Genomic DNA, 12,704 nt, shown 5'->3' with positions numbered 1-12,704 from the left:
AAAGAGAAGGCCTGCGCAGGTGACTCTGTCGTACAAGGTCTCAGTTTCTGTGGGCGAAGAGAGGAAAAAAAAAAAAAAAAATCCTTTGACCCAGTTTGAAGCATTTGTTAAGCTAAAAGATGGAGACTCTGAGAGTGGGATTTGCTGGGCATACAGATACAGTGGTTGGTAATGGTGCATCATCCGCTTCTACAGAAAGTTCAAGCAGTGCTCGAGCTTGGTTTCAATGGGGTGGAACCATCTTTGCATTGTAATAAGTTCTAATTCCGCTACCCATCTTTGCTTATAGTTGATTTCTCTTTAGGAAATTTACTGTGTTGGTTTTATATTTCTATTGTATAGCAGTGGTTTGGGTGATTTTGATGTATGTGTTGAAAAGAAGTGGAAAAATGCAGAGGTTGAGGCATGTGAGTGATTAAATTATATGCAAAACACAGCTTGATGATTTGCTTTTTTTCATTTTTGTTAGATAAATTATTAAATTCACCATTTCCTAACAGCTTAAACTCTCGGGACAGTAGCTATTGTAGGTGTTATCACAACATTGTAATGATGTAATGGAATTTCGAAAACTCACACAGTTCGTTTAGGTAAATTCCTTAGGTGTTTTACCTTAGTTTTCCTTCTCCATTAAACTCAACTATGTGACTGTATTGACTAATAATCATGTGTAGCTTTTGGGTTGGAGTACACATGGTAAATTTGATCTAGATCAGGTCAAAGTATTTCCCTGTATTAAGAATCGATGTGTGTGCTGTAACTTGCTTTTTTTGCATATTTTGTTTGTGTTCTATGTTTCTCACATACAATAGTAGCTTGTTTGAGTCTTAGTTTCTCACAGTGCATAATCCAAATGATGATTGGGCAGAAATTTGTTTTATGTTACAGCCTGTATCAGGGTAAGACTGCAAAATACTTCTAGAAAAATCATGGACTACTGTTGGTACTGAACTTGGAGAGGTCTAATCCAATACACAAAGCTTGAGCATTTCTCTGGCGGAAGAAAATTCTATTATAATAATAGTTCCCAAAAGCTTCTTTCAGTAAATAGGCTTGCTATTCATGTTCCATCCATCTTTTTTTTTTGTTCATGCTTCAATCAAATGGCATACCGAATATTATGATCTCATTGATACATGTTAGATTTTGATATATTCCTTAAATTCAATGTTCACTGAAACCACCATAGCAATAATACGATACATCCTAATGTCAACTTTATATTTTGGTTCTGTTTTCATGAAGAACATTGGGACTTTTTACATTTAGGGTGGTCTGTGAAATTTATAAATTGGTGCCCAGTCTGTTGTTATTGCATTTCTCTTATCAAAAGTTTCATATTGTATCTGTCTTTGTCCTACAGGTTTTTGTTGATCTTGAACCGAACAGGCCGGAGATCATCTCTGCAAACCACCCTTCTAGTATTATATCTCGTTACAAGTTTCCCAACTGCGCTATTCAAAATTTTAAGGTGCTTTGCAACTCTCTATATGTTACATTATTTGCTTTAGATCCTTGTCCTGCTATTAGATTTACTAAACCTGTTAATCTAAATATGCAGAGGACAAATTGGTTGTTGGGTTGCCTTTCTTGCTATTGCAGCAAACCTCTACTTCCCGCAAACCTTTCCAGGTATAAATCTATACTGAACTACAACAAATCAATTTATTCATTATGTCCATTGTATAACTGCATTACAATTTTAAAAATTCTGCTCTGATTATGAATTATCTATCTGTGCAGTTTCTCGTTTTCTCCTATTTGTTGTTACACCTGATTGGCTGACTGATAGACTGCGAGATGGCATTGTGAGTGGTATTGTTTGTCTAGTAATTGGAGTTTCACTAGTTATAACTGAGGTTAGAGGAATTGGAGGATTGGGTAATTGTCAATGTACTTTCCACTGCTTTGGTTGTTGTCTAGGTATAGCTTTTCTGTTCTTCTTTACAATACGGTATTTGTGCTTGGGAACTTGGTAGAGAAATTGTTTTCCTGGGAGGGGCACATACCCAATATAATGACCTATTAGATCATGTATATTGCTTCATTTTTCGATAATTCTCCCAAAAGAATGTCTTTGGTTAAAATGATAGAAGATTTCTTCATGAGCTTTCTCTGGCTTCCATAATGATAATGAATTTTCTTGACCAGTGCTGGCAAATGTCAACTACTTTTGTGTTTTGTCCTCTTTTTTTTTTTTGGGGGGGGGGGGGGTTTTTGGGGGGGGGGGGGGGGGGGGGGGGTGGAGGTCTGCTGTTACATTTGAAACCAATGAGATTCAAAATAAGTAATTCAAGCCCTATTTTTATTTCAAAATTTGTGCTAGTGTTTGCAAGAATTTCAATTCAAGATTTTGGATCTTGCTTTAGTGCCGGAATAATAACACGAACTGTTCTCAGCATTGAGAGTTCACCACTGTTGGGGGTTGTGACAGAAGACTTAGGATCCTTGGAAGCAGACGTGGGGAGACCTGTTCCCATACTTGGAGGGTCTCTTTTTTCTTTTCTTGGTAGAACTTCAATAGAGATGTCAAATAAGAATGCAACAACAACAACAGACAAAATAAAACAACAGTACATGTTAAAATTTTACCTTTGCCTTATCTATTGCCCTGTAGACACGAAAAGTTGTTTGTGTGCGTTTGCCTAGCAGCTTCTGCATTATTGGAAATTCTCATTAGAGATGTCTGGGGTCTAACCTCCTACATCCTAATATAGTTTTCTCTGATATTTTCTGGATAGCTGGGATATATTAGGCTTATAAAATATCTCTCTCTCTCTCTCTGATGCCATTTGAATGGATGAGTAAAATTTTGGGTGTCAGATTTGATAGATCACCAACTGCCACCATATGCTCCAAAAGCCTTGCTGTTCTTTCGGTAGCTCAGGCATGCTTTATGGCCTTAAACTTGATAGTGATATTGATGGATGTGGCAATACGAAAATTTTATATGTAATTCGTATCTTGAAGGGTTATAATGACATAACTGGTCTAAAATAACGCAGGCATGGAACTACCTGTTCCTGTTTATTGAGCCCCATGCCTAATTTCCTTATAATTGCTCCTAAAAGAATACATATGGTTTAAAATTTACAAGGTATTTCTTGAGCTTTCTTTGGGTTCTAAAATTCTAATGAAGGGAAAATTACAATTTGTCCCGTTGAGGTTTGTCCCTATCACAAGTTAGTCACAAACTTTCAATTGTTACATTTGACCCCTTAAGTTTTCGACTAAAATGAAATCATTAAGTTTCCATCCAAAGTACCCTTATCGATTTCATTTTAATCTAAACTTTTGGTGTCAAAATGTAACAATTGAAAAAGCTTGTGTACTAAACTGTTATTGGATCAAACCACAAAGGGATAATTTGTTTGCCCAAAAAAAAATGCAAAATCTATTAATTTGGATGGAACCTTAATAGTTTCATTTTAATCCAAACTTTAGGGGATTCTAATGTGGCAACTGAAACTTTGTGGATTAAATTGTAATAAGGCCGAACCACAATGGGGTAAATTGTACCCTTAATGAATTTTCTTGATCCTACAAACTTCAACTACTTATGTGTTTTGTTTTACAATGGGGTAAATTGTACCCTATAATAAATTTTCTTGATCCTACAAACTTCAACTACTTATATATTTTGTTTTGTTTTGCCCTCCGCCAACCCCCCAAAAAAGAAAATATATTCTCTCCTAGTCCAGGAAAGAGAGAACGTAATCAAAATAAGGAATTCAAGCCTTTTTTTTTATTTAAATAATGCACCAGTGTTTGGAAGAATGCCAATTCAAGATTTTGGGTCTTGTTTGAATTGTTTTCAGCAATGGGAGGTCACCACCATTGGGAGTCTCTTTCTCTTTTCTGGGTAAGTGGAGATGCCCCAAATAGTACAATAACAGCGCACAAACAATTGTTGATACCCAAAAAATTACAAGAAGCCCAACTTGGCGAACCAGACCATGAGCCTTATGTGAATACAAAGGACCCATTGTTCTATAAAGACACTCTTATAAAAGAGGCTGAAGAACCATGAAGAATGGGGTATAAGCCTATTAGCAAATAAAGAGAGAAAATGGCTTTGAATAAGGTGCAAATGACCCAAGAAAATGGTCATAAAAAGGTCATTGGAAAGTCCAATAAAAAATAGGGCAAGCCCAAAAGAGCCCACCAAGAAACCAACCACCATGATCGAGTTCTTTGGAAAGAAAAGAATGAAGGAGACACACTGTGCTCTAAAAGGTATTGAAATTTTGGAATTGAAAATTGACTAATTTATGTGAAAAGATTTGAAGGACCTCGGTTAGAGGGAAAAGCAAAAGGAGAAAGATGCTTGGGAGGCTTTCAGAGTTCACCCATCTCAAAAAAAAAAAAAAAAAAAATGTATACTACTTTTAAGAAAAAGAGCCAATAAAAAAATTCACTATTAACCCAAGGAACCTTCAAAATGTCCCTTTCTCAGCCTTGAAAATGGACTCCCTCCTCATTGAACTCAAATGGCATCTAATACACCACATGCCAATACACTACTTTCTATAAAGAGAAAACAATTAAAATACTTTCAAATGCGGGTTCCCGGGAAAACAGAATAAGAATGGAAAAAGGAAAGAAGACCAAGAACTCCTTCAGAGTCATGGCAGAAGGCCATTGTTGATTCAGAGAACTAAAAGCTGCTCTGTTTCAAGGAATCAGAGCATACCCACTATAAAAAGATCATCAAGGCAGATTTAAGGAAGGAGGAAAAAATACTAAGCATTTAAGATCTACATAGTATCAAGAAAAATAAGCAAGAAACACCAACCCAGGTCAAGGACCTTGAGAAGAAATATTGTGTGAATAGAAATTTCAACTTGTAGAAATACTTGGGAGCTCCACACTAATCTAAAGCCCTAGATCTCATAAATCTTGTAGAGTCTCAAGGACCTACTTAAGTCCGTGAAATTTGAGATTTTTAGGCTTTGTGGACTTTTTCCCTAAACTCTCTAAGAAAAAGAAGCATTGTAGAAAGGAAAATCTATACTTATAGAACTTGTATTTTTGAAAACCACATTGATCTAGGCTTCCAAGTTTCACAAGTCTTGTGGATCCCAAAGTGTATATTGAAGTCAGTGGAACTTGGGATTTAAAGGTCTAGTGATTCTAGGAACCAATATTTTAGGTTTCACAAATAAATAATATAATCCATTAAACAATACTTCTTTTCTCTTTAATTCTTTTAGTTCCTTCATATACATATATGTATTTTTCCCTCTTGGATTTTTGGATTTGTGTTTGCACATTATCTTCCGCGGTGGAACCAAACCCAGCTCACCCATAACTCTATTATGGCCTTGCGGAGCCCAAGCCTTAAAACTAGAGCATGGGCCTGATTAATGACAAAAAATTGGACTTCAGCAAGAATCAAAACAGCGAGGATAATATCAAAACTATACCTTCTAATGTCCTCTAGAGTCTAGACAGTAACAGACGTTCATGCACAATTGCCTATCAGCTACTGTATTATTGGAGATTCTCACTAAAGATATCTAGGGAGTAGAGCCTAAATCTTGATATAGTTTTGCTCTTATGCTGGAGAGGATATTGGGCATATAAAATTTTCGTCACTCTCTCTGCTACTGATCTGAATGGATGAGTTAAATGTTGGGTCTCAGATACTCAGATTTGTTAGATCACCAACTGCCTCTACCGAATGATTGACAAAAGCCTTGCCATTCTCAGTTGAAACTTGAAAGAAAATTTTATACATCCTTGCTTGATGTGAAGCCTGGATTGGTGAATCACCCTTCTGCCTATATATGACTGCTGAGGCTAGAATCTGCACCAGTAAGACATGCATGCATTATTTATGGACTTAAAAAGTTCATATTTTGAAATTTGACTTGTTGTATGACATAACTGATCTGAAAATCATACATGCATGGAACTACCTATGTTGGCATCATTGTGAAATTATTGTAAAATTCATTAAGGTTCTCTTATTTGAATCAAACAAGTTTACACTGTTGCCTCTTGTTAAAGGCATGCCTCAGCAAATTAAATTTCTTTTAGTTGTATTATTAAAGTATGTTAACACTTACTAAAGCCACCACAACCATAATAATTAACAAGTTTTCACCCAACCTTCGGTCAAGTCAAGGCCTTCGAAAGTCGGGGGTAAAGTATGTTTCTTATCTTATCTTATTGCAGTTAAATAAATTAGTCTCTGAGACGTGTAGATTACTGCTAGCATTTATATATAAATAGAAGTTATTTTGATAATCTATAAATATAAGTTATTATACCTTGTTCTAAGTTCTAACTGAATAATAAAAAAATTAAAATTTAAAAAAAAAAAAAAAAAAAACTTTTTCACAAAGATTGACTTGGTGTTTGCAAAACTTCTGATTCACGCAAGAGGGTTGGACTATAATCAGGGTTGAACTCTTCTATGACATGATAGTTGGTTAGGTTCTCATATGAATTGGTTGAAACATTAGAGAATGTGTCACCTGCTTTAACTGATAGTAATGTTGGCAAAATAGCGGTTTCCAGTGCATCCACAAGTGATGGATACCAATAAGAGTTGTCTTGAAACAACTGTATATTCTCAGAGGCTAGGTTGCTGGATTCAGCTACTGATACACGACTGACCTGAAAGAGATCAGATATATTTCCTAAATCCAAAAATGCTGGTGGCTGTGCAAAGTATGCAACTATGCTTACATGAGGGAGGTGAATCCACAGAGCATGAGAAGCCTGTGCTGGTGTTGTTGGAGGTTGATTGAATGTGAGATGAGTGGAGGAGAAGGACAAAAGCAGCAGGAGAATGAGAGGAAATAAATTGCCATTCTTAGGGAACTGGATGGTAAGGATGTGAAGTAGTTAATGTGATATGTGCTCAATGAAAGAGAAGTTTCTTATTCTATGAAAGAAAAGACCCTTGGGGGGAGGAGGGAATATGAAGGTTGTCTTTAGAGACTTAACAAAGGTCGAAGAAGTCAAATCACAGAAGTCTTTTTTTCTCTTTCTTTTTAATAATTGTAATTCACGAATGTCAAAACAGCATAGTTGTTGTTGTGATTATTTCAATCAAGAATAAAATAGACTTTGTTTTATAAGAATATTTTTGATATGGTGCACAAAAGATTCACATAAAAATGGGAACAAAAAAAGACAAAACTTTAATCTTGTTATGATTCCCTTTTCTGCTAAGAATCTTTGAAGCATCGGATTTATTCAATACAATGCCACACATGCAAAATCGCCAGCTACTGGGCTAAAGAAAATAACTAAATAAAGGCATCAAATTTGATGGCTCCACCTAGGATTTTTTTTTTACTGGTCACGGGAGAAAAAAAATAACAACTAGGATTCTTGTAGTGCATAGAGTTCGGATTGTTCCTGCATGGTGCACCAGATCATGGTATTCTCTAGTATTGGCTAGATAAATGGTTGTCAAGAACATGGATGGCGCAATGTGCTCAAACATATTCCAAAGTTGAATTCAATTGGCCCTTAAAATGATTTCAGGTCGGCTTGCTAAAAAAACTTCCAATTGCATTGCGCTGCGTCAATTCTATTGAGATATTCCTAAAAAACGAAGGGATGTATAGTTACTTCCCAAAAAAGAAGAGGTGATGAATACTCTAAAGTTTTTTGAATCACAATGAATTTTTAATCCAATAAAATGATCACTCTTGGGCGGTATCACAATGTTCTTTAATCCAATAAAATGACAACTTGGGTGGGACTGCTTCACTTTGCCATTCAATCTGACAGTATGTATGCCCTAATGATTTGGAAACACATATATCACAATAGCTTTGGTTCAATAGACCAAGTGGCAATAATTCATTTCTTGGTGTCACCTTTTTTTAAAATCAAAATAGCCTCCCTTTCATAATCAAATTCTTGCACAAGTTTATTTACAAACAACAGCATAAAAGAATGGTAGCAATATTCAATACAAACATAAACAATTTTACTTTGGTTTCTTTTCAATTAGTCAAAAATAAGAAGCAAAAAAGGATAGTATGTATACTATCGATCCTTGACAAAAGTAGCTCAGTATACAGTTTGAAACAGATCATTGTTTGTTTTTTCAAACCATTTAACTCTAGCCAGCTATTGATGCAAAGCTTTGGAATAAATATTAAAAACGCGTGTGAGATCTGCAGAGCTCACTGTCCATATGTGACCACGCAATGTTAGTGGAAGAACTTGTTTATTTCCTCACAATTTTCTTCTACAGCAGCAGCCTCTCGCCGCTTGCCCTCCTTCCAGAGACTCTTTACAAGCAACTCTTTTGTGTGCATCAGGCACCAAATTTGAATTCCTCAAGTCTTCAAAAACCCTCCAGCAAGAGCGCTCTCTCAGCTTTGCAATAAGCTTGGATCAGTACTTTAAACATATAAGCATCTGGCTCCACNCGAGTAAGGACTAATAAGTTCAATGATTTTATTAAAAAGACCTAGTCTTGGTTTCAAGAAATTAGTGGTTCAAACCAAGTATAAAACCATAACAACAAAAGTTTCTCATTGAATGGACATGAAACCTTTTAAGTTTTGTAACTAAATAATGATCTCCTGAATTTGCAAACAAACTAGATTGCATATTCCTATTAAAAAAAAAAACTAGATTGCATATGGATTCCCCCAATAACGATTGCATTGAATTTTCATCTAGATATTCTTTTCAATGGTTTAAAGATTCAATTATTGACTTTTAAAATTATAATCGCAACATTTCTTTAGATTCTCATTAAAAAAAAAAGGAACACAATTTTCAGGACTTCTAAAATTATAATCGCAACATTTCTTTAGATTCTCATTAAAAAAAAAAAAAAAAAAAAGGAAGACAATTTTCAGGTATTTTGGTTACAACTTACAATAGTAAAATAAAGCTTAATAATCAATTTAACAATCATATGCCACCCAAGTCTAGCTATAAAACTTGAAATTTTAGACAGGATTAAGTGTTTTCTTTAAAAAGTTTTTAAGCCTAAGAATGAATAGAGAGATGTTCAATCAATCCCATATTTGCTGATGATGACGTATGGTCAATCAGAAATTGCGGTATGTCTGCCATTATATACCAAGAAGACATTATTATACTCAGCATGCACTGCTTCTGGGAATTTTCTTAACAGGGAAGGACAACTTGATCTTGACTAACTTTGTTGAAATAATAAGCCAATGATCAACCTACTGTCTGCCATAAGTTCCATAATCTTCTTCAGATCTTTACACTTCAACCCACAATGAGTTTCCTCTGCATTCATGTTTTCACAATCTTTTGTTCTCGTTCTGTTCTTTGATTCTAGCTCAGCAACCATATGTGGGAAAGGCCACAACAAACTGTAGCAACACAGATATTTCAACTTCTGTCCTTGGCTACTACTGTAATCGCCAAAAGGACCAAAACCACAGTTGCCAAGCCTACCTCACATTCAGATCCCAACCCCCTTATAATTCTGTTTCTGCCATCTCTGCTCTCTTGGCTTCTGACCCATCTCAGCTCTCTCAAATTAATTCAGTTTTTGAGAATGTTAAACATATAAGCATCTGGCTCCACACCACTTTGCCTAACCATTGCAAAGAGTTTCTGCACTGTTTTGATATCCCCATTTAATGCAAAGTGATACATTAACCCAGAAAATGTCTGTATATCTGGGCAAATTCCACCCAAAATCATCTCCTCCAGTACGTCCATGGAATCAGAATTCCTCCCACACTTGGTCAATGTTCGTAATAGAGATGAATACAACAGCATCATATTGAATTTTGATATTGGACCACAGAGAGTTCTATCATAATGAAAGACCTTCAAAGCAGCATCAGCTTTCTTTGAGAGGCCATAAAAATCGATTATCAACCTGATGGTGCTGAAAGGCAATCTCATTCCCTCCCTTCTTATTTTGGACATGAGTTTATCAACCAATTCAGTACGCCCATGGCGTGCTGAAAGGGCCATCATCCTTTCTACTGAGTAAACATCATGAGTAAATCCTGGCTGATAAGCAGCCCAACAGAAAAATTTCCAAGCTGTTTCTGGTGAGTTGAAATGCCTAAGAATCTTGCAAACCAACCGAGTTGTCCACACCAATTTTGCATCCTCCAGGGCTGATACATCTTCATGGTTCCAATGTTGCAAGGCACTTGCCAAAGCTCTTGGGTCTAACCATGGTTTTAACTGAACCCCATTAACACCATCAACTCCACTAGCATGACTAACCTCATTACCCTCATCATCATCGTCATCATCACTACTATCGACACTACATCCTATATTCTTGATTCTCTCATCCGGCAACATTGCTTTAAGAAATTCATCAGTTTCTTGGACAAATCCCGCCTCATTCATCCGTCGCAATGACAAAAGCAGGGCTCCTCCGGGAAATTTCCCATCAGCCTGCATTTCATCAAGTAAAGTCTTGACCTCATCAAACCTTTCAACACCAATAAATCCTCCAACTAAAATCGAATATTGCTTTAAAGTGCGTCTAATTCTCATCAAGGGCAATGTATTAAAAACCTCCATTGCAGAATCTAACTTTCCCGAATTCATGAGGTGCTCAATCACTATGGTATATGTTCTAGAATTTGGAATTGCCCCTGCATCAATCATCCTATGGAAAACCTCCACAGCTTCAGTGCCCTTACCCATTTGCACATAAAGGCCCATAACAATGTTATAAGACTCAGTGCATATCCGCTTGCTTGAGAGCCTATACTCATCCCAGACACGAAGAACCAACTCAAGGTCTCCAATGGCAGCATACCATTGCATGAGGTTCATAAAGCTAACACGAATGCTGCCAAAACTACCAGCATTTATGGCATCAATGAGGCCTTTGAGTTGCACAGTCTGGCAAGACTTGGCAAGGACTGCGGCCAGGGCGTGGAGGGTGTTCTGGGTATGTGAAAAATGCGGAATTGTTTCAAGGGTTTCAACGAGGGACAGAGCAGAGTCTGCAGAAGGTGCAGACCGGAGCGCTTGAGTGACAACAAAGGAGTCAAGAAGGCGATCATTTAGGATAGGGGCGAGAGAGGTGGGACTAGAAGGGTTGGAACGAAGGCCAAGTCGAATGGAATCAATGAGTTTGGCACGGTACAGGTAATGGGAGATTTTGTTGGGAAATGGGTCTCGTGCATAGCAGCGAGTTTGCTGGGTTGTTAGACTGTTGAGCAGGGTTATCCCACCAAAGAGTTGCTTAAAATGCAATCTCATTACTGATTAGGTGAAGAAGAGAACACTCAGAACTGTAGTCTATAGATGGTTCTGAGTATGCATTGTTGATTTGTGAAGTTGTTCTGACACTTAACACGGGTCTTAATGTCATGGTATCAGCCATCCATTGTAGACTTGACTCACAGTCACAGAGACAAAATATCAAACACCTAGCGTGCAATGGCAAATAGACCATCAACTATCAGAAGAAGGAAACACTCGTACCAACTACCAAGGTTCTTGTAAGGTCCAAATGGTGGTGTGGTGGTAGACTGCTACGGCTCTTTACCCAAAATTACCGCCAAAATCAAGACCAGGTCATGGTTTCAAAATGAGATGGGTGGGGTGGGTCTCTGCACTTTGCACCTTCCGGGTTAAGCTCCCAGTCCCCTTATATAGTCGGGGCTGGAAGGCTGGCAAGTATGGATTGGGTTAATGTATGTGGGTATATTTTAATTAAGCAAATGTTAACAAGTATCACATGGTACTTAAAATTATATTAAGTAAGTCTCATTTAATAAAAAAATTAGATAAATAAATAAAAATGACATAAAACTGGTCTTACAAGTTATTTTAATATTTTTTTTCTATAAAGTTGACCCTACACTAAAAAAAATGACATAAAATTGCAAAAAAAGACAAAAAACTGTCAAAAAAATTGCTATTAACGGGCACCGTAAAGATGCCCGTTAACACAACCCTTTTAATTATCTGCTTTAAGGAACTTTTTATGAGAAATTGAAAAAATTGTTAAAAAAGTTACTAATGATTTACTAAATTGCCACTTTTTCATTTTCCCATAAAAAGTTTCTTTAAATGGTTTATTAAAACCCTTTAAGTATTTAATTACTTCATTTTATTTTATTTTAATATTAATACAAAGAGCCACACATATTTTGTTTCTTTTTTTTTTTTGGGAAGTTGGCCTGCAACATAATTTGTTGCCTTTATTCTTGCAATTATTTTTTAAAATAAAATATTGTTTTGGTCCTTAAACTCTATCAAAGGTTTGTTTTTTATTCTTAAACTTTTAATAATTCATTTTTTTTGTCCCAAAACTATTGAAAAGTTCATCATTGTTCCCCAAGCCATTAAAAATGTTTTATTTATGTTCTTAAACTTTATCAAAAGTTTGTTTTTATCCCTAAACTATAGCAAAAAAAATTCTTTTTTCATCTATATTTTTGTCTCTAAACTATTGAAAATACTGTAAGGACCTGATTTGAACTTGAAGCCCATTACGAGGAATGACTCCAGCCCAAAAAGCCCAACAACAATGAATTTATAGAGAATTGGTTGGAAAACTGGATTGTAATTGACCAAACAATCATTGAAATATATTCATATCAGAAGAGAACGAAAGGAAATAGGGTTATATTGACTAAAAGTTGTCTTCGGCAAGGTCCGAGATGCACTGTTCTTGTATATTACTTTCAAATTGGGTTACAAATTTAGTTCATGCGTACTCTCGTGTTTTTCCTCCCCCCCCCCCCCCCTTCATG

General features: G+C 36.1%; 2 protein-coding genes across 2 annotated transcripts; one reads left to right on the top strand and one right to left on the bottom strand.

Moving 5' to 3' along the window:
* On the top strand, positions 1–2,105 carry LOC112032938 (cold-regulated 413 plasma membrane protein 4). The gene is made up of 4 exons (XM_024065703.2): positions 1–250; positions 1,364–1,471; positions 1,562–1,632; positions 1,744–2,105. Exons 1-4 carry the CDS (start codon positions 120–122, stop codon positions 1,977–1,979), a joined length of 546 nt encoding a protein of 181 aa, XP_023921471.2. The 5' UTR covers positions 1–119; the 3' UTR covers positions 1,980–2,105.
* Positions 2,106–7,868: 5,763 nt separating this feature from the next.
* Positions 7,869–11,645, bottom strand: LOC111998178 (pentatricopeptide repeat-containing protein At5g66631). Its single transcript, XM_065780507.1, is given in 5 exon segments — positions 7,869–8,205; positions 8,208–8,283; positions 8,285–8,332; positions 8,334–8,395; positions 9,535–11,645. Coding segments are annotated over 5 exon segments (1,962 nt in total). The 5' UTR covers positions 11,203–11,645; the 3' UTR covers positions 7,869–8,097.
* Positions 11,646–12,704: the final 1,059 nt, after the last annotated feature.

This window comes from Quercus suber, unplaced genomic scaffold (assembly GCF_002906115.3).
Source record: "Quercus suber isolate HL8 unplaced genomic scaffold, Cork oak 2.0 scaffold_237, whole genome shotgun sequence".
In the NCBI taxonomy this organism is placed as follows: Eukaryota; Viridiplantae; Streptophyta; class Magnoliopsida; order Fagales; family Fagaceae; genus Quercus; species Quercus suber.
This window is presented reverse-complemented; position numbering and strand designations above follow the sequence as displayed.

Excerpts from the sequence above, each read along its gene's own strand:
- LOC112032938 (XM_024065703.2), top strand. The coding sequence starts at position 120 with ATGGAGACTCTGAGAGTGGGATTTGCTGGGCATACAGATACAGTGGTT. Across the intron at positions 1,472-1,561 it reads GCGCTATTCAAAATTTTAAG|AGGACAAATTGGTTGTTGGG; the intron begins GTGCTTTGCAAC and ends CTAAATATGCAG. Across the intron at positions 1,633-1,743 it reads CTTCCCGCAAACCTTTCCAG|TTTCTCGTTTTCTCCTATTT; the intron begins GTATAAATCTAT and ends CTATCTGTGCAG.